Source organism: Molothrus ater, chromosome 18 (assembly GCF_012460135.2).
Source record: "Molothrus ater isolate BHLD 08-10-18 breed brown headed cowbird chromosome 18, BPBGC_Mater_1.1, whole genome shotgun sequence".
NCBI classification, from domain to species: Eukaryota; Metazoa; Chordata; class Aves; order Passeriformes; family Icteridae; genus Molothrus; species Molothrus ater.
In genome coordinates, this window is record NC_050495.2 from 3,385,328 (window position 1) to 3,407,768 (window position 22,441).

At 44.3% G+C, this 22,441-nt stretch overlaps 1 protein-coding gene across 7 annotated transcripts in view; it reads right to left on the reverse strand.

Annotated features, from left to right (window-relative positions):
* CLIP1 (CAP-Gly domain containing linker protein 1) overlaps positions 1-22,164 on the reverse strand; it is a 59,724-nt gene extending 37,560 nt beyond the window's left edge. For 3 of the 7 annotated variants that reach the window (XR_008508681.1, XR_008508680.1, XR_008508679.1), the window contains exons 1-3: positions 21,548-21,629; positions 11,456-11,642; positions 10,421-10,989 (exon numbers count right to left, since the gene is read on the reverse strand). Coding sequence is in view for 1 of the 7 variants with exons in the window: in XM_036393126.2 (XP_036249019.1) it covers positions 10,421-10,989; positions 11,456-11,549 (663 nt within the window). In the remaining 6 variants the exon portion in view is untranslated. Of the gene's footprint in view, positions 1-10,420; positions 10,990-11,455; positions 11,643-21,547; positions 21,631-22,077 lie in introns of those variants that run through there. The other 4 variants (XR_008508678.1, XM_036393126.2, XR_008508677.1 and 1 more) reach the window with 3 other exon arrangements.
* Between the last annotated feature and the right edge of the window lie 277 nt (positions 22,165-22,441).

Below are 22,441 nucleotides of genomic sequence, written 5' to 3' on the forward strand. Positions count from 1 at the left end.
AAATTTCTTCCCAGGATTACAAGGGAAAAAATTTCTATTTCTTCCCAGGATTATTAGAGAACAACGAGCTCCTTGTGCTGTGAATGAAGGTGCATGATCACGGCACAAGAGAAAATTCACATTATTCCAGTTGGGAAGAGTTTACTGTGAGGTCACCTGTGAGGAATTGGGGACTTTACATCTCCACAGAGTCCCAAGTCAGTGGCCAAGAGCTGCCACACACATTTGTGCTCCAGGGGCAAATTGAGGCTTCAGCTGATGAGGAAAAATAATCCCAATGCACACAAACCTCAGAAAAACAGGGAGAATAATGAACTTTTTTGGGTATTATTCCAGTGAGAAAGGGAGCAGAAGCACCACTTGTCCACACTTAAATTAAGGTGGCAGCCTCTCCTCTGCCATTAGAGGCAGTTCTGGAACAAGCACAGGTCACCTTCAGACCCTGCTCTAAAGTGGCACTGTAGCAAATTATTACTCTCCATGGAATAAAAACACCCAAAGTTTACAGTTATCAGGACAGCCTAATATAGTAACTCGTAGAACCTTTGGTATTTGGTGTTCTTGGCAGAGAACACACAAACAAGCACTGGGACTGGCTTAGGAAAAGAGAATTATAACCACCCAAAGAGCTCCAGAGAATCCAGATCTCTGGCACAGCTGTGAGGAGGGAATCCATAACACTGAGAAAATAATCCCTGGGAAGAACTACCCCTGAAATTGAGGGTTCACCCTCAGACATCAGCTTCTTTACTAAAGGGTAAATATCTTAAATACAGACATTAAAAAATTAACTGCACTGTGAGTCCATACTGAGTTCCAAGTTCTCCTCCTCATTCCTTTTCTAGCAAGTCTGGGTAGGGGCTTTTGTCTCTTTAGGTGAAAAGACTGGTTAGTTCTGCTATTAGAAGGTATTTCCCCACTCAGTTTTGTTCTGTTTTCTATCTGAAAAAACAAGAGTTCAATCAGAAGAGGCTCTACAAACCCATTTAAGAAATGAGACAGGAAAACCAGAACAATGGCCTGGATAAGGAGGATAAGGAGCATCCCTTCAAAGGCAGCAGTCAGGTTTGGGGCTGCACAGAGAGGTTCCTCAAGCTCCTTCTCCACAACCCTTGGGCCAGGCAATGGAATTTTTTCCTGTGTCTGTGGTGATTTTTTGAAACAAACCCAAATGAATTACCCAAACACAGCCACCCAGCACCTCTCCACAGGAAGGTGAGTGGGGTCAGTGAGGTAAGGGGTGTCTGAAGCACTGGGGTGGAACAGGATAAATCCATGCAGGGATTCCCAGGGACAGGACAAACTGCTGCCATCTGTTCCCTCCTGTTCACTCTGCACATCAACCCCTAGAGAAGGGATGCTGGCTCCAGGATAGCACAGGGTAAACTCTGGGCAGAAAATTCTTCCTTTTCTGGTTCATACCTTGGCCCTGCTCATCTTCTGTGTTTATGTAAAAAATGGGAAGTTTCTTATGAAGAGACCACACTCAAAGCACAAAGTGGGAGACACAACCTGGAGGAATCTGGCAGTGCCCAGGGTGCCCTGGAGCTGCTCCAGCCCCTGCAGTGACCCAGGGCTGGTGGGAGCCAGGAAATGCAGGAGTTCAGGTCCCAGAGCAGATGGGGCTGCTCCACACCAGATTCCCAGCAGGAGCAGCCAAGGGTACCCGTGGTACCTGGGTTATTTTCAACAGGACTCAAGGGAGGATGCCAAAGAATTTCTGCTTTTTTTTCCAAACCCAGTCCAGCTTCTTTGGATAATCAGCTACTCCATTCTCTCTCTGCACATTCTGTGTGTCCTTACAAGAGCAGGAATTGGAGCACCCTGTGGCTGTAACGTGCTCAGAGAATCAGTGAAGGTCTACATGGGCAGTTTTGCTCAGTTTTAAGCAAAATATTTCTGAATTTCAGCTTTAAAGAGAGCTCAGCCCTCCTTTATAAAGCCTGAGACTACTGAAGGCTTCCAATCATTGACAGACATCTCTCCCAAAAAGTGCATTTACCTCCAGCTGCAATTAGTACCTGCCTTGAAGTGACAACACCTGCCTTGAAAAGAAAATAATAATAATTTATTCCCTTGGTAGTACAGTGTGAGGTGCTACTGTACAAGACAGAGTGGTGAAGGCCTTTCATGATTAAAGTTGCTGTACATATACAGAATTAATAGTGCATAAATGGGAAAAAAGATCCTGACATGATTAAATTCAACTGTTCCAACCAATATGAAAAAAGAATTGTATTTACAGAGTATAGCATCTGTTATAGAAAAATTATTTTTAAAAACTGGGAGAATTGCAGCCAAAAAAAGGTAAAAAACCCAACCCCAAACCCCAAACCAGCTGCATTTGCCAGCAGATCTACTTCCCAGTAATGCATGAAGGACTAAAATAAAAACCATCAGTTTCTAAAAGAAACAGGGGAAAAAATATAAAAAGGCCTCTGAAAGTTCTATGAAAAACCAGAGCACAACTACCACAAAGAGAGCTTTCCATGACCTTCTTTCATGCTAAGGCAGGTCACTAAATAATGGATGGAGAAAAGAAGTGCCAGACGTTTTCTCAGTCAGTTCCCACACTCCATGAGTCAAGCTGGAAAACACAAAGCTGCAATACTCCAGAGAATCTGGGTTAGCCTGCAGGTCATGGTGAGGTGAGGAATTTAGCTTGGAACTCACTAGAGTTGTATCAAACACATGCAAAAAGTGATTAAATTCCATTTATCCAATTATACCTGAGCTTACATTAATTTGCGGCCAGGTAAAGTGAAAGAGCAAAATGGGTTTGGAAACCTGAGGTGGTGAAGAAGCTCCTGGTGAAAGGACAGGGGGGTGAACACATCAGACCTTGTGAGAACCTTTGTGGAGCCACATTTCCAAAGATAAGGAGAAGCACAAAACAAATAATCCAGTGTAATCCAGGGGAAAAAAAGAGAGATGGTCTAAAAAATGAGAGTGATCTGAGCAGTGCTGGTGGAAAAGAGGCCAGGCAGGGTCTGACCACTGGCAGTGTAACAATATCACTCATTCAAACCTGCCCAGAGAAGGTGAAAGGTGAATTAACAACTGCTCTGTCTCCCATTCTGCCCGGGCACGAACTTGTGGTGACTCCTGAAAGCATCTCTTGGGTATTTCTGCATTTTCTCTTGGGTATTTCTGCATTTTCTCTTGGGTATTTCTGCATTTTCAGGACAATTCAGCACCACAGTGTGCAGCACTTGGCAAAGCAAAACCCACACAGAGCCTTTGAAACACCTGGGAGCCACTAATCAGGTTCTAATCAGAATCATCTTCCTCCTGTTTCTCCAGATTTAGTGGAGCTGCTTCCAGCTGGCAACAGAAATGGTGTTTAATTGATTTGTTCACCCCTTCAAGGCCAGAGGGGACAAAGTGATCAGCTCCTCTGGTTCTCATGGAACAGGTCTGTACATTTTACCCAGTTCCACCTGTAATTAACCCTGTGACTGCACTGAGCTAATTTCTGTGGGGATGTTTCTGCAGCAGAGCTGATGTCCATCAGGAAACACCCAAACCTGGACTGGATTTTGCCTGGAGTCCTAAACAGAACAGGGAAATCAGCACCACCAGGCACTCTATGAGATCATTAGCATTTAGAGAAGATTTGAAACCTTAGAAAAATAAGAGTGACTTCTGCTGTTTCCACTGATTGGAACAGGATTCAGACAAGCCTTGATGATGTGGATTCGTTGACATGCAAAGTTCTGTGAAGGCAAATTCAGCTTTTCCAGAACTGTGGGCAGAGTCTCCACCTTCTATTGGGCTGTTTCCATGGAACTTAGAAGAATTTGCTTTGAAACCTCTCCACTTCTACCCAATTTGGTTGCAGTCAACTTGCAAGCTCAAAAGCAAGGCCAAAGTGGGCAAAAAACCTCATGTGCAGTAAGATACACACTGTGCTACCACACAATCCTTCACTTCCAGAGAAAACAGTTTGGTAACTAAAGCTGACATGCTATTGAGGTTTAATTCATCCATCCAACTCAAAAAGAAACAAAAAAAAAACCCCACTCTAACAGCAATTCCATACTACAAAAACCACATGTGAATTCATCACCACCACACACACACAAAAAAAAAAAAGCAAAAACTGAAGTAAATAAACTGTTCCTTCTCCCATCCTGTGCTGAAATGACTGAGGACAACGTGTTCCTGGATATTCCCCCCTGGGAAGGCAGGGAGAGGGGAAGGGAGCCAGAGAATCCCCACAGAAAAAAGGAATTCAGGACTGCCAAGGCATGTGGGGAGTCACCAGCCCCTGCCATTACAGCCCAGGAACTCACATGCAATTGGAATTTAAATAAGGAGTTGCCAAAAGAGAGTGACTCAGACAGGACTCGTGCCTTGTTTTAAGATAACTTTGACACCTGAGTTGTGAGCAGATAGGTAATGCCATGTCCTGAAAAATGCTTAAAAGTGACATTAAAAGAAAGCAGAGGCTTGCACAGGGAAAATCACCCAGATGAGGAATTGCAAGAAAAGCCTTTGGACACCCCTTACCCCTCAGATATTTGCTCATATGAGGATTTCCTGCTGCAGCAGCCACTTAGCAAACTAATCTACATCACAGATCAGAGGAGGCACAGCCCTGTGCCTAAGCAGTCATACATAAATATAAGAATTACTTTAATCCTTGACTTAACATGACAAAGCCATCAAAATAGCTCACAGTCACCTCAGCCCAAGGAGAAAGCAAAAGTGTGACTGAGCAGTTAAAATTGTCACATTTGATGGAGGAGGCTCCAGGGAAGAGCCCCAGGGGAGCACAAACCACTCACACGTTGCCAACTTCCACATTTTTCTTCCTTTTCCATCCTTGCATGCATTGTGCCAAATATTTTTGCACTGTTTTAACTGTAACACCACCAATGAATATTTGTTCTCATAACAGTTAAATATTATCATAGACTTTTAAACAGGCTAAACTCAGAAGTGCATTTTCTATTGAGAAAGTTGTAAAATCCAGAAAAAGAAAACCTTAAAAACACCACAGTGACAGTGCTGAAGGGAGAAACTCCTCTCTACATGAGAAGTTTCTTTTTCCCTTGGCTGCTTTTCAGAGCCCTGGAATGTAATCAGTTGACAGCCCTACGTCATGTTTACTTGCAGATAGGTTACATGGGTGGAAACAAATCTGACAATAATCTCCTATCAGCCCCTGCCTGTTCCAGCACCACAGACCTTGGGAAGAAACAACAGAGCCCAGAGTAACTTACAGGCAGATCTGGAAAACAGGGAATAAAGTGAAATGAGCTGTCACCCGTGCACAGGGAGGACTCTGCAGAAAGGCCACATCAGCACATGCCTGTAAATTGAGTTTGCATCTTTTTGGGACCATATGGACAGAGGCCGAGGTGCAGCTTTGCAGCTCAGCCCCAGAAGCAGCAGATCTGGCAGGCTGTGATGAAGCTGTAACTGGTTAAATGAATGAAAGCACTTTAATCCCTTGAGAAGGCTAAGGCCCCTTAGGTTGATAAGATTGTTATTTATTTATTTATTTATTTAAAATACAGCATCTGGTCCCTTCAGGGAAAAGCTGACAGCGCTGTCAAAGCTGCTTCAACTTTTGGTACTGGCAACAGTTGTCACATGGAGCAGATTCCTCTCTTGTGTTCACAAGCTTTGTTTTGTTGGGTAGCTCAGGGGGGTTTGTTTGTTTGTTTGTTTTTAAAATCAACTTTGCATTGGGCTCTTAAGAAATCCTAAGTGTGCAACACCAGGGCAAACAGGTTCTGGGGCAGAGCTCATACAGGAAACCCAGACTGGCTGAGCCTGAAAGTAATTGTAATTTGCTTTCTGAATTGGTTTTCTGTTGTTCTTTCCCCATCTGGTTTAGCACCGAGCACTTCCACTGGCACTCACTGCACAGCAATTCTTATTCAGAGCAGGTTCAAATGCTGGAGCTGGAGCCTGATTTTCAGCAGGAAAATCAACTGCAGTTCTGGCACTGTGTCATTAACCCCACAAAGGCTGGATGAGGTCAGTGAGGGAAGTGCAGATTTCCACATCAATTTTCCTGTGTTACAGAATCCCCAACTACAAGATCAGCCTGTCCAGGGTTAATGTTCTAACTGTTAAATCACATCCAGATTCCAGAACATACATCATGTCTTAAGAATTGAAATTATGCCTAATACAGAGCTGTTTGTATCACTCTTTGCATTAATAATTCTTCTTTGGTTTAGCCCAATTTTGATTCAGTAAAAGATACATCAGTGCACCAAAAGAAAAGCTGAATAGTGAATTACACATAAGAAACCACAATTCTTTGATACATCCAACTTACCTACCTATATTTTCAACATTTCCAAGTATTACCATGATGGTTTCTTGTTAGTGAAAGGAAAACTGAGCACAAGCTTGCTGAATACAGCTCAGATACACTGGGATTTGAGCGAGACAGATTTATCATCAGAGATTCCCAAGATAGCAGAGCACAGGGTGCTGTTGCAATTATTCATCTTTGAGGAGTAAACTACAGAAATCTAAAGGTTCTTCTCCACTACAACATCCATTTAGGGCTGTAATGGTTCAGTGAATACTTGTGTATTCACTCAGTTTGATTTGCTTTTGATTTGCTTTGACTCCTCTGGAACCTCAAGCAAGAGAACTTCTAAGACAAGAGGACAATGGGAATTTCTCCACAATTATTATATTTCCCTTATGGGCATTGATGTCTACCATGAGTTATTTTTCTGATGTTTACAACTCAATTTAATGGCCTGGAAATGTCTTCTTCAAATTGAGGGGAAAAGCCAGGCAAGGTTGTAGCTGATTGCTGTATTTTTCTGCAGGCACCCACAGCTGACATATCCAATACCTTGAAGCACTGTCTGTGTTGATGTCAGTGTCTTTTTTATATCCAAGGTCTTTTGGGAAAAGAGGTTTTTCTGCCCCCTGAAAAAGTGAGGATGCCTCTTTTTATCTCTGTCTCTCTAGCACTGTTCAGCACAGCCTCACAGGAGATGCTGTGAGCAAGCCTGGTCTGGAGAACACACAGGTGATCCCCTACAGCCCTGCTTGCTTTCTGCACTGGAATTTATTTTCCCTGGTATTTCTTTTCTCTGTGGGCTTTTTTTTTTTCCCTCTGGAAATTTCCTTTCTTTTACTTCTCTGGAATATCTTTTCTTTAACTCTGAATAAGTGTCCCAAGCAATCTGTATGTAACCACTATTCTTCCTAATGTGAATGAAGGAAAGATCTGTAGGGTACCTGTCTTCATAACCAAATAAATCAGGGTATATTCACTGGAAGCTTCCTTTATTACTAACCCTTTATATTTGGAAGATCTTAGCTCTCCTGTAGAACTTTGGGAGGACTCTCATATGGGACCACTTAGCATTTGGTAATTCTATCTTAAAATGTACAAAAGACTGGTGAAACCACCAGAGATCAAAGCAATAAGAAGAAATCCCTGAGGCATCTTTTCTCTGCACACAAAACAATCCAGGCCACACACTGGAGCTTTAATCACCTCCTCAAGACCTCTTTGCTCCTAACAGCCTTTAACCAAAGCACCTCACCCCAGCACCACTGGGCCAGAAGTTGCTGGGACAGTGCAGAAGCAAACCCGAGGAGTGGCAGCTGCTTTTCCTGGAGAGGGGCAGCAGGAACATCTCTGCAGGAACAGCAGAATGCTCCAACAAAGCTGAGCTGCTGGGAAAGCCTGAAATTGAACCCAACATTTCAGGTTCCAACTTGTGCCCAATTTGCATCTGTGTAATGTAAAAAGTTGAGATGTGAATTAGTAACCACTGTCTGAGTGGCCTCTTGTTCCTTGCTAGTCCAGACTGGGTAGACAAAAAGAGCTGTAAGATTTTGCCTTTTTTTGTTGAAATCCTCTAAAACCCAGCCAGTTACCACCAATAAAAAGAAACTTAAAGCAATTTAACTGATCCACTCAAGGTAACTCCCATGAAGGATATTTTAGAATCCAAGTTAGAGGGGAAAAAAATGAACAGATTGAAATACTTCATTCCACACCCTGAGATCACACACTAAGATCAACAAAGTTGGGGCCTTCTGATGTCCATTCTGGAATGTAATCTTGGCTGATGAGCTGTGCCTTACCCATCCATGAATCTGCCCTTCAGGATGTCATTTTCCAATTAGCTGTTTTAATAGGGCTCCCAAATGAGCTTTTGTCTATCATAAATTCATTGTTTTGAACTGCAGTTCCACACTGCTGGAGGCTCCCTGTTCTCAAACTGTAATTCCCCACAGCTGCTCTCTCCATGTGTCCATAAACACCAAAAAACCTTCACAGAATTCTCAGAGCAGTTGGTGCAAGCTGCAGGAACTGATGGATGGTGCAGCACTGAGCCCCTCCAGCCCTGCAATGGTGTGGTCAGGCTGGAACTCTGTGACACCACTTTGTCACTTAGAGGGGAAATTTCTGTGCTGATTTGGGACTGGAAACATCCACCCAGCCCTTCATCCTCTTGGGTAGTTACTGAGGAGGGGCTGCTGTGAGCATAAATAAAATCCAAGGGATGTGGAGCAGGCCAGGTGAATTTGTCCCTCTGATGGAGCAGGAGTGGCTGAGCAGTGACACAAGTGACAGCCAGGTCTCTCCCAACAGCTGGTGTTGGCTGGAAGCTCTGAGGACAGCTCCCAGAATTACTCAGTGACATCTCAACTCTACAGTTCAGTGCTGAGTTCAGTGCCAGGGAAAAATATATTAACAGATGAATCAATTATTCAGCCAAGCCCAGAATTATTTGAACTAAGCTGGCCACTTCAGATATTTACATCTGAATTATTATTAGACATGACAGCAGAGCTGGGATCTACTACAAATAATTAGCATGGGATCCCAAAGGATTGAAAAAGAGTAAACAAGGATCCTGCCCCTTGAACATTCACATTCCTGAGTGTCTTATCCTGGTATAGAAATTATAGTTATGCATCACCAACATACTGTGCTAGGAATTACCCCAAAAAACCTCAAACTACAATTTGGTGAATCACAAGGAAGACTTCATGTAGTAGAGAGGATGAAATATTAAGTTTAACTTGTCCTACTTAACAATTTGGGACCTTACTATTATCAAAGTGTGGCACTTAGGATATGCTGCTTCTGCAATTTGCACTAATTGGACACAGGGAAGGCAGAGGGATGCCCTCACAGCACCAGAGCATTCTCCCACAAGGGCTGACAAAAGTCCTTGAGGAAAAGCAAACAAGAGGTTAAAGCCCTGATGTTGTTTGGAGGACAAGAGGGCTCAGTCTCTGACAGAAATAGCCAGGGATAAACCACAAATCTTTGTTTCCATTGGCACTCCAAGAAAACACATCTCAGCCCAAATCCAGCTGTCAGCCAACCCCTGCCCTCACTTCACCTTTGTCTCCTTCTTCAACTTGGCCCTGTGTGTTTTAAGCTCTTCTTAAACAGAAAGAGGAGGCAAATTCTTCCTTCAAAGATACAATAAATTTAATTAAAATATCAATCCGCCTTCACTGCAGAATTATTTTCTAGTGGGGCAGTGCAGGACTAACAATAAAATTCAGGGGATTTTTTTTCTATATAATGCCCTTACAGTAACTCCAGGAATGTTTCTATGCCAGGATACTCACACCTGCCTAATGGAAAGTCTAAAATTGTATCATACATGAGAGAAGATTGTATCAAAATAAGAGAGAGAGAAATCTTTAGCTTAATAATTCACTGGAGTAAATCAAACCTAAAATCAGATTTCTGTTACAGTGATCATAGATCTGGTGAGCATACAAGGATCATTCCAATTATATATAAAGGCAATATAAACAGTCTTTAAATTAAGAATACAACATACACAACCAACCACCAGTTTTCAGATAATAATTTTTAAAAAATGTTAAAACTAACAGAGCAACTCCTTTTTAAAAAGGTGAGATGATACAGTGGCAGAAGCATTTAGGGCTCTGAATTCAGGAAGGGCAGCCAAGTAACGTGGCACATCCCCAAGAGCACCCAGAATTCCTGGCTGATCTGTGGCATTATGAGACTGCCTCTGTTCCTGCCTAGCACCGCTCAGGAACAATCAATTCTTGAACTATTTGCTTTCTAAAGGCACAGCCCTGCACAGGGCACAAGACCTGCAGGGAGATCTCACAGGCTTGGGTTGAATTTAGCATAACTGGAGCTCTTGAAGATACAGAGAGATAAGCTACAAAAATGTTGATAAACACTATGTTGTGTTTTAAGCAGTGGCAAAACATAATAGATTAAAACCTGCCAAAAGAACCATTTTATCTTGGTTCAGCCAAGATATTCCCACAGCATGCAAAGAGCTTGTTTACAGAAGACACTAGAAAAAGAAAGCTAGGGCATGAATTTACCTTATCTTGACCAAGGAAATGGCAGAAAAGTTTGGAATATTAGCAGAAGTTTTAATTCATCAATCAAAAGCAGCCAGGGAAATCTTACCAGCACTCGATCTCCAATTTTGAGCTCCCTTTCTCCTTTCTTTAGTGATCCAGCTTCTGAGAGGTTTGATATGGATTCACTGGCAGTTTTGGACAGATTGCTAATCTGAGAAGGAGTTGCATGTTCCTTAGCAGCAAGGGGGGTTTTCTGTGGGATTCCTGAAGGGGGAAGTGCAGCAGTGGATGAGGACACGGCGCTGGCAGCTGATGTGGACGTTGGGGACGTGGCTCTGGAGGCGTGAGCTGTCTGGGTGCCGTTGGCTTCGTCCTCTGTCAGCACTTTCCTGCTGAGTTTGGAGGGCCTGGTGAAAATTCCCCTGAGGGGCTCACACTGGAAATAGCGAACCCCGGCCACGGAGCCGTCGTTCTTCCCGATGGGCTCGTCCAGGACGATCCCTGCCCACTGCCCCGGGGCAAACTGCGTCTCCCCCAGGAACTGGATGAAGCCGGGTTTGTTCCCATTGACCCAAACGCGCTCCCCGACCCTGAAATCATCCACAAACTCCTCGTGTGCATCTGCAGGGGCTGTGCTCGAGGTCTTCTCACCGGGAGCTGCTTTTTCTGCTGGAGCTGGAATCAAAGCACGATGAGAAACAACAGCAATCAAATACACTGATATTCCAGAGAGCATCATTACTGAGTTTCGATGAAGCAATGGCCCTACTTAGGGGATCACAACTCTTAATCTTCGTGTGCAAATGCTGTAATCACTGGGAAAATAATTCAAAACCTAAGGACAGAGACACTGAATTTAACGAAGGTTTTTGTAACGTTGGTTTTGTAACAACAAAAATCACAGGTCTGACTTCAAAAACTCCCAAAGCATTTCTGTCATGACAAGGTTTGAGGAAAATTGATTTCCAATTAGTAACCTTTAGAGTTTTTTAAGTTCTACATGTAATTTTTTAAAATCTGAAATACAAGCAAAAATACATTGGTGTCAAGAGTAAAAATAGTGTATACTAGAGCATTCAAGGTACTTTTTGTCAGAAGATGAATGAGGGAATTGAGATTAAGATATTTAACTGTTCCTTACCAGCAGCAACAGGTGCAGGTGTTTTGAGCAAGGTACTCCCGTGCTTGATGGTCTTTGAAGGAGCCTTCAGTCCACTTGGTTTTAACATACTCATCTTTTTGCAATTATCCTCCTCGTCTGTAGCAACTATCTTTTTCCAAACATGGAGAAAATATATTGTTCAGGCTTTTTCAACTCTGGAATAAACCTGTATATAAAAAGATCAGACATGAGCAAAGATCAGTGTTAACTCCTGCAGAAGGGATTTCTATATATATACAATCTGTGTATGAAATGCATTATAAAAAATGCTTTCCAGTAGCAACCAGCAGCATTTGAAGGCCATTTCCTGTTAAAACCTAAATCATCAAAAGAACTCACTTTGTTGAATGCTGCTGTATTTATCTTGAGATTTAAACTAAAAGGCTTTTTTAAGAAAGAAAAACAAAGCCCTTAACAGCATAGCTAACATTACACATAGATTTAACTGCTGCACACACACAACTGCTTTCAGTCATATTTTTCCAGCGTTGCAACACCTCAGCAAAACCAACTTGAGACTAGAGAAATAACAGGCAACAGAAATCAAGAGAGGCAGGAGTTTCAGGATAAAAGGAGTAAAGTTTCTTAGAGGCTGGAACTGAAAAGCTTAAATTGTTGAAGAGTTACACGATGACAACTGAAAAGCAAAGAGGCACCTGGGCTCTCAGTGACCTCAGATCAGCAGATAGGCTGCTCGCAGTCCCCGGCGGTGCCCCAGCTTAGAGGAGGGACTCTTCCCAACGTTGCTAGGATAGAACTTGGAAGGCAGCTCCAAGCTTTTCAGGGAGCTGTGTTTTGCCACAGGAGGCATCTTCTTTCTGATTACAAGAGCTTCAGAAAGGCTTTTTCATCTCTAATGAAAATTCTGTATATTTTTTTTACCTCGAATGCGAATTCAAAGCCGAACTTCAAGGTGACTGCTCTCCCTTTCTTCAAAGGAATAAACTATTCTGTGTGAACACAGCTTGGCTTTGTGCTGACTTTTACACGAGGCACTGCCAGAACAGCTACACCACTTCAGCAGCAGCAGCAGCAGCACACAGCTCCACAAAAAGCTGAGGGGAGAGGGAAAGGGGCAGGCAGCGAGTTTGCTGCAGCGTTTGCTCAGAACTCGTCGAACCAGAAGCGCAGAGCAGGTGCCCAGTGCTGCCCCTCACCCAGCACTCTGGCACCTGCCAGGACTCAAACGTGGGCAGTGCAGCCTCCCAGTGCCCAGGGCTGCACACTGGAGCTCAGCAGCCAGGTAAAGGTAAAGGTAAAGGTAAAGGTAAAGGTAAAGGTAAAGGTAAAGGTAAAGGTAAAGGTAAAGGTAAAGGTAAAGGTAAAGGTAAAGGTAAAGGTAAAGGTAAAGGTAAAGGCAAAGCAAACCTGCCAGGACACACAGCTCTGCTGCAGCAAGGAGAAGAAACCAATCCTGAATTTGTGTAGCAGGCTAAGATTTATCCCTCCTGTATTATGAATTATTAATCAGTGTTCCTAAAAATCAATTCACTGCTTTGTGAACCTGAACATCAAAGTGAAACATCCTTATGTTATTTCAAGACCTGCCATGCCAAATTCAAGGCATTTTCTAAGTCTGCAACAATGTTACATTTTAAAAAGCATGAATAACTACCTTGGATGTAATTGTGTTTGCCTACAATTTAAGTTCTGCTCCACCAAAATGATGAAGTGCCTGGGAAGATTTCTGAACCTTTTTTTTCCATAGTGTTGCCAGAAGTTTGTCACTCACCTGCCTGCAGAGTTATGGCTGCATCATGCACATTTCCTTACCCTTCCTTTTAGAAATCCCCTAAAACTGCACTTTGACCTGACACACCAAGGGCCTGAAAAGTCTTTCTTTCTCCCATACAAATGTGCTCCCTTCCCCAGGCTACAGGCCCTATTCCCTCCTCTCCAACTCCAGAATCTCCATGCTCACCTCCCTTACCTTCCTCAACCCATCAAAATCCACGAAACACAAAAACTGTTCCAGATCAAGAAGGATTTGGTACAAACATAGAAACAGGGGAAGCATCATGGCCAGTCCTTTTTAGTTCAGTCAGTGCCAAAGACCAAACTGATGGAAATTTGGGCCAAGGGGAATCCTCCTTGAGGAAGGTTTCTCCTGAAGCCTGGAAGCTGGACCTGGTCCCCAGCACTCTGCCATTTTTCCATACATCCCCTTTTCTGTGGCCCCCCAGACCATTGCAGCCCCAGCACAGCTGCCCTGAGCAGGGCCAAGTACAGCAAGAGAAAGCACACACTGCATTACCACCCAAATTAGGCTTTGCCAGTTTCAGTTAATTATTTATTAATAGATGGTTACAAGCCCCTGCTCCACAGAAAGTTCGAATGTTCTGCCCCTGCATTTCTTGGCTCGGGGTCCTCATTCAGAGTTTAATCTTGCTCTCCACAGTCATGGGTTATGTATTTGCTGTGTCATTTGCTTTTCTCAACACACAGGCCTTCAATTAGGCCAGAAGTAACACAATCCCTCCTGTCCTGGTTTCAGAGTTACTGAAATTGTACCTGAATTCAGAAAAAACAAAAGCTAAGATGATAGGCAACACTTTTTCATAACTGACTGCCTCACTGCAATGGTTAAAATGCAAATTTTGGTCTTAGGGCCAGGGCCTTTGGAACAGCATTGCCTAATGGAGCTCATAAAACACATAAATTTGCATCAAGTGATTTTAAGCATTACATTCCAACATATCCTAACAGGCTCCAGATGTCAATGATCTCACTTCAGTGCTCATGAAAGACAGCAGCTCACTGCTTGTCTCAATTTGTTCTTTCCTCCCTTGAATCTGACTTGGCTCTCCTGAAAAAGGATCCTTATAAGCAATAGACAAAAATATTACTGTGTCCCCAAAATATCCTGTCAGGAACCTAAGGAAAGGTCCAGAAAGCCTCTGATAATATATTCCTCTGAAGTGTTCTACCAGTAACAAAACTGAGCATAAAAAGACATTTTAAGCACAGGCTTTGCACTTGTGCCATTATTGGAAATACATGACTACACACAATATGAATTTCAACTGATTAATGATATCATTATTTTTTATTTATCTTTTAAAGACCTCTAAGTATTGCATGGATCAAGGAACAAGTTGGTTTAAGTAAATAAATCCTACTAATGTGCTATGTGATAATAATCTTCACTTTCCCGAGAGAAAAACAAGCTCAGCACAAGAAGCACTGTTTGAAGTCTCTGCCTGAACTGCATTTCTCAAATACCTGTTTCATACTTGTTGTCCAGCTGCTGCTGCCAAGCTTGAGGGAGCTCATGAATCATTCCTCAAATATCTGGAGTTTAGAGAAAGTAACTTGGAATTCTGAACCTGGAGAGATTTCCCCTGCAGTCCACGAGTTACTCCAAGAGCTCTGACCCTACACAGTTACGAACACAACTCCTAAAATTACTGCAGCCTTAAAGCTAAAGCACATAAACATGTTCTCCATGATTCAGATCCAATTCCTACAGCTCCACAGGTCGTATTTGCAGGCTGCTGGGCTGTTATTACACTCCTGTAAAAATTGAGTATTTATCTTTACAAAAGCACTGAATAGTTTCAGTTGAATTGATAAGCTTTTGAAATTCATACCTGATTTAAAAATACAACCCCATTTTGGCTTTGAACAAAATCAATGCCTTCTCCTTGCACTGCTCTTGCTGCTTGCTACCTCTTGAAGAATATTTCTGTGTGTGCAAGAATGAGCCAGATCAGAGCCGAACTTGTGGGGGATTCTGAGGGGAGCAATTCCTGCACTGCAGGTGCACAAGCTGACCAGAGTGGGACATGCACAGCAGCATCCTCACAGGAACAATTCTGGAGGGAGGGGGCACAAGAGGAGCTGAATCCTGCAACAAAAATCTTCCTAATCCTGACTCTCCCTCTGTTGCATTCTGGGTCCATTGGAGAAATTTCTTACTGGACACCCAAAAATCTGAATAACCACTCTGCAAGCAATGGATTACGTTTACAGTGAAATATTGCAGAGCACACAATATCCACTGTAAAAGTCTCACTCAGCTTCAAAGCCAGTCCTGCCCAATTCCAAGTTGCTAAACCAGAAGGATGGATTTGGAAGCCCTCATGTATTCACTTTACAGAGCCTCTCTGGAGTGATGCAGCACTCCTGGCCACTCCCTACTTAAATACAACAATTTTGGAGCAATGAACTCACATCCAGGTCTCTCTGCATTGATCCACCAAAGCCAGACAGTGAAAAGGCAAATGAACTTCTCTGTGACCCTCATGCTCCTGCCCTACTGCAAATCCCATGTGTTTTGTCAGCTCTGATGCATTTATTGAATGGGCAGCAAGCTCAGACTGAGGCACACCAGAAAGCACCGGAGGCATTTGTTAACAAAGAGAGGCCCAAACACAAAATGTGGTGGGAGTGAGGTGAGGAAACAAACAGCCTCTGAGGGCCACTGTCACAGCAAACTGAGCATCTGAGCTGGGCCAAGCTTCTAACTGCACTGCTCAGGGACTACACGGGAATTAGAGGCATCCTCAGGTATCAGCCACATTGAAATGAAGATGATTTAAGAAAGAATTTATATAGAAAACAGAAAACAAATAGAAGTAAGAATTTAAGATTTCAATACAAGAGCTGGCATTTGGAAGTCAATGTTTGATTACTCATTTAACACACAGCAATTAGAGAAAGGGAGCATTTAAAAACATGGCTTCAGTTTCATTTTGTCTTCCAGAAACCATTGATTTTTATGTCAATTACTCAAGTCATGTTATGATCTGAATATAGCTTTCAGATACAGCACTACTAGAAGAAAAGACATTATTTCATTCAATGTTTGTTATGCCAAGTGCCATGAAAACATATAAACATATTTATTTGGGTTACTATGCTCTGCTTAGTGCCAACATCAAAACACGACACTGGGACCTGCACATCAAACCAGTGTTTTGTACCTCACCCTTAAAGGAAGAAAAAAACTGCATTTATAACTCATCTGATCAGGTAGAAAATAACAAAAGAAGTTCAGACTTTTCAGATCTGTTGTTTGCAGGTACTGGAACAGGAAATAACAATTTTGTAAGGAAATAAACAAGAAGATCTCATAACTTCCACAGGGTCCTTATGTCATTCTGCTTTCCAGCCCAATCCAACAGAACCATCACAGGAATTCCAGAGTCAACCCTTCACAAGGACAAACACTTATTCTACAGAAACCTCAAAGCCACAGTTTCTTATATTCTGTTTTTTAACATAAATATGAATTTTCCTAGAGACAGACTCTTGAAGAAGTGCATCTCTATTTAATTTAACCAGGCTTAACTCTTACATTACAGAACAAAAGCAATTCTGGCTCTTCTGAGGTGCCCTCACAGCAGCAACCAGGGTAACTCCAGGAAATTACTGCTGCATGCAACTTTCAGTAGGGCTTTAGCCTAACCCAAACACAGTTTGCTTTTGCTGCCATACTAACACGAGCCCAAAGCCTGCAGGAATTTGGGAACTTTGCCCACTGGGATGACACAGCTCCTCTGACAGCGGCACTGATGTGATGAACTCAGCCTCAAAGGAAGAGTGGCAAAAACCAAGAGAAAGTGAAACAGAGCTGTCCTATCAGTGGCAGAGGGCCTGAAAAACCTTCAACTCGTTTTTGCAGGGCACTGGTTTGGATGAAGCCTCCTCAGTGTGAGGCAGGCAGTGTGTGTCAGTGAGACAGGAGCAGGCAGGGATGGTCCCTGAGCAGTCCCAGGGCTGTAACACAAACACTCGGCCTTGTCAGCACTCATCCCACCATGGAACCACTGCCCGGGGCTGAGGACATCCCAGAATAACCCAAAGAGCAAATCCCTGCTTCCTTCAGAGCTCAGAGATGCAGAGATGTATCTCTCTGCTACACTGAGAGGGACTGGGGAAGGATGTTTGGGAATCCCAGAGCCCCACAGCACTGGCCCTCATTAAGGAACCCACAGCTCAACCAGCAACTTCAGGTTTATTCCTTAACTGAAATCAACAGCAGAAGTTGTGTTTCTGTACTGGAACTGCTCTCTACGTGAGTTCACAGATCCCAGGGTATTCAAACCAAAGATTTTAGATCATCTTTCAACATCAGCCAGGCCTGCACACAAATCTATATTTCTCCTTTGATTTTGAGCTGCTGGGTGATTTCAACTAAATAAAAAGAAAAGGCAGGAGATCTCTAATAAAAATAAATCCTATTGCTACAAGTTTCACAGAAGCAGGTGAACCAGGAGGAGGGGGAGTTGTGTTTAAAGAGCTGAGTTTCTCCCAGTACCTTTAGAACAACTGATTTCTGAAGCAAATTGGCCATCAACACATCTGGCAGCAGCAGGTTAGCAGTTTACTGGGAGATAATATAAACCTTGAACTTAATACAGTTAGGAAGGAAACCATCATGAGACCCAAAGCCACTGAAAATTGGTTTCAGGGAATTTAGCTGAGCTGCTAAATAAGATACAAGGCTGTTTTCCCACCTTGGGAAGTGCAGGATATTTGCTGCAAATTGTATAAACAGGATTGTCCCAGCACATGCCAGGGACAGGGAAAAGTGGGGTGAGTTTTTCTAACTCAGGAACTGTTCTAAGAAGATGAATCAGATCAAAGATTGTAAGAGGCTTAGGAAACCATCAGTCAGATATTACAGCACTGCTATGAGGAAGGTAATTCATCAAAGCTTCTGCTTATGGATTTTAATTCTGCATCAAGGACATTTCAGTCACCCTTTTTTATCATTCTAGAACTTGCTATGCTCATTCAGATTCCCAAATGCCTCAGGATCCTCAGGGAAGAAGCACTGAAACACAGCCTGTTGAATATGAAGCACAAATGTAAAAAACTATTTTGGGCCATCAATTTGTGAGTAATTTTTTCTCAATCTATTTCTATTTCAAACACAGCCTGATCAGTCCTTTTAAAAAGATTCTGCCTATCTTTAATTAATCAGGAAGAGCTGATAATTGTTAATATGATGCAAACTCTAACACTTCAAGTTGCCACTGTGCACACAGATTATAAAAACATTTCTGCTCTGGTCTATTAAAAGATCAGAAAGCACATGATCCTCCCTTCTCAGCACATCATTCCCCACAGAAGGAGTCAAGGATTGAGGTGTGGAAAAAGTTTGCAACCAAGTAAATAATTGCCACCTCTTCTGATAATCCTGTTGTCGTCACTTACTAATTTTCTTACATTTTTCCCAGGAAATTCTTGTCTTTCTCCAAATGCCTCCATTTCATTCAGAAAGAACAATTTGTTTGACTGTCCACACTGCCTTCTGTTTATGATAATGCACTTCAGCCATCCCAGTAAGTGCCATCAGGATAAAATGATGACTTTGGAATAGCAGAGCCTCAAGTTTAAGTTATTTGGGATCTACAATTTCAATTTTGAGAAAGAAAACATCATCTCCCTTCAGCCTCAAGCCCAAAGCATTTAAAGGCACAAAGGCTTCTCCCTCATACAATCACAACCCAAGCAGCTGAAACAAAGACGCTGCTTTTTATAGTAAGGATTTAATTTTGCCAGACTTGGGTGAAACTGTAACTGTTTCACACTGGGTGAAACCATCAAGTCAGCTCCTGTTTATAGCTCAGCCTTTGAAACGAGCACCATGAGCGCTGCATGGCTGGCAGAGAGCTCGGGAGAAGCACAAATTCAGAACTTGGATAAATGCTGCTGTGATGGAGGGGATGCTGCTGCCAAGCAGAGCAGCAGAATGAGAGTGTCAAATAAGCTGATTCTATACAAGACTGAGTTTCTCTCTCTGCCTTGCAATTTCCCCTCATAATAAGCTAAAAATACAGACAGTAAGATTATAAGGATCAGGAAAATGAATAGCTTTTAATGCTGGTTCTTCTGGAAACAGTGAAGACATATCTTACACATTAAAAGAATGTATGCTACTATTTTTATGAGTTTTTACAAATAATTAATGAGATGTTCCACGTGGAAAAACTTAGGTTGGTGTTAAAGCATAAACTTGTACAGCCTGTCCTTAGATGCATCTCCTGAATCCTTCACAGCCTTTTGGGGGCCAGGAGCCAGTACCAGATTTGTATTTCTAAGGGGCAGGCACAGAGTGCAGCTTCACTCTACAAAAGCAAATGGATGTGGAGGGCAGACACCTGCACAAGCAGGAGGTGTTTCAATCATTCAGGGAGCTGCTGGTCCACACCAAGGCAATGGCTGCCCCAGCAGACACTGGCATGGGGCTGAGAGCAGCTGAGATTACAGCTAATGCAGTATAAAATTGCCTTTCATGAAATAACAAAACACCAGCCATCTGAGGCATTTCCAAACATGCTGCTCCAATAAGGATTCCAGTGAGTTACTCTTTATACATGCCAGCAGAGCCAGTAGTCCCTGAGGAATGCCAAAGGATTAAACAAGAGCTGCATTCATTCATGGTTGTCATGTTCAAACATTAGAAATCTTGCATTCAACATACACAGTTAACATTTGACCCGAGTGTTTTAGAAAGAGAAAGAAAAGCAGCTCTGAAAAATCATATTGGCAAGGCAGAGCTCTCTATTTCTTTTTAAGGAGGATCTATTTTGATATATTCTCAGTCCCTCCCAAGAAAAACTTTAACAGGGCTGAAAGATAAAGGGAGGAACACTAAATGAATTATGCAATCTGCCCAAGCTGAGTAAATAAAGGCTGTCCTGGCCATCCACGCTCAGAAGATGGCAAACAGATACAAGCTGAAAGTCAGACAGGAAATCTTCAGGAGCTCTAGAAGTTGTAGCAATCAGCAGAGAGAGCACTGCTCCTTCCTACAGTGCAATCCCACGAGGAAAGATACAGCTATTCCCCACAGAATACATCTGGAACGAGCCCACAGGACAGCTGGGGTTCTGCCCTCCCTGGAAAGCTGAGATCTTCTCTTTAAGGGAAACCATACAAATTATGTAAAACTCTTTTTTGCCAAATAGAATCTCCCTCTTGATCCCTAAAGATATGGACATTTAAGGTCACATTCCCAAGCTTTTCTGCTTCAGACAACTCATCCCTCTCCCTTCAGTACACAGAAAGCTTTAGTGCACAGTACAGCTAGAAAATCACCCAGCATGTATACAAGGACTGGGCAGGAAAAGAACCCTGAAATCTTGTCATTTTACAGCAAGAACTAACAATCCTCAGCAGTTAAAGGTGAACAGTTAAACCTTCCTTGGAATAAGAAATGCTGCTGTGGGTGGAGGGGAGGTGTTTACTTTTCCTTCACAGTATCTACTTTGCAATCTTCCTACTCTTGCAGCAGGTGCACATGGACACACTTCAGGAAAACCACTCTGCCACTGCTAGTTTCAAATTTACATTGCATTCAGAATGCATATTTCTGTTCTTTCAATAAAATACTTTGCAAAGCAGCCAGCATCAAGGCACTTCCTCTTTTGTACCTCTTTTTCTTTCTTCTTCCTACGTGTCAACCCAAGTATCACATGTTTTAAAATCCCTCTGCTCAAAGATCTCAAAGCAACCTGTGAACTTCTATAAAACCCTGCCCATTCAGCACAGTGGTTAAATGAAGGGGTGAGAGGAACAAGTCTTCATTCCACAGTCATATATTTAATCATCAACATATACAACCACAGAGTAAACTTTCCTCCACATGCTCTATTTTGGAAAATTTCTTTGGTGTTGGCTTTTGCTTATGTCTTGAAAAATTCTTTAAAACACGGAATCAGCGCCAAGATGAAAGGAAAAACTAACTGCTGATTTTTTTTATGCAGCAGGAGCCACATTACCCTGTGAGTAAGAGCACCAATTACCTTGTGCCCCATGACAGCTCTGGCACAGAAAAGGGAGCACTGCATCGCCCGAGGTCCAGCGCTATAGCGGGAACAGGAGGGGCCTGGAGCAGCGCCTGTGCCCGGGAATCCCGCAGCTCCCGCACTGCCCAGAACATGGCAGCGAACCCTCCCGAGCCACCTGAGGGGATGCCAGAGCAGCTCACCTGGAAACAGTAGGTTTTGTAACGCGAGGATGGGCAGCGGCCATAAAAAACACATCCAAAAAATGCCAAGGTAGATTACTAGTAAAATATCCGTATGCAAATGCTGGGAACTGCAGGTCAGCGCTTACCAAGGAATATAAGGAATACCCAGACCTCTTCCCTCAGAATCAGCCGCTCAAGCCACCACCAACCAAGCACAGCGCCGCAGCTTCCCAGGGCGAGACTCCAGCAGAGGCTGCGATCCAACCTTCGCGTCCCCGCTCCGCACAACCACGGCGGGGGCTGAGGGAGCCGAGGCCGTCCCGCTGCTGCTCCGCGCCGGCCCCGCGTCCGCAGCGCCCCGTCCCGCCGGGGCTCGGTCGGGCCCCCGCCGGAGCGGCCGCTGCGGGGCGGCGCGGGCAGCACGTGCGGCGGCCGCTAACAGCCCTCAGCGCCGGGGCCCGGCCCGCCGCCGCCCCTCACGGCCCCGCCGCCGCCCCTCACGGCCCCTCGGCACCGACCCCCGCGCCCTCAGACCCGCCCAGCGCGGCGCCCGGACGGGAAGCGCGGAGGCCCCGAGGCGGGAGGCGGCGGACGCGGCTCCCCCCGCCCTCAGACGCCGCCGTCGCCCCACGCGCTCCTCAGGGCGGCCCCCTCAGCCCCGGCCCCGCCGCCTCACCGGCCCCGCCGCCAGCGCCGCTCCCGCCGCCGCCTCCTCCGGCTGCTGCTCCCGCTCCTGTTCCTGCTCCCGCGGCCCCTCTGCAGCGGCGCCGCCCCGGCTCGCAGGAGGCGGAGCGGGGCGGGCACAACGTCTGCGCCCGCCGGGGCGGGGACTGCACCAGCGGCAGCGGCACCGGCGGTGCCCCCGAGCTCCCCGCGCCCCCTCCTCTCTCTTTGTCCGCCCCCCGCTTTGTTCGCCCCGCGGCAGCCGCAGCTCGGGGGAGGGAGGAGCGGCCGTGCCCCGGCTCGGGGTGACCCCGCCGCGCCCGGTGGTCCCGGAGCCGCCGCTGCGGCACAGCCCGGCTGGGTGGGAGGGGGAGAGG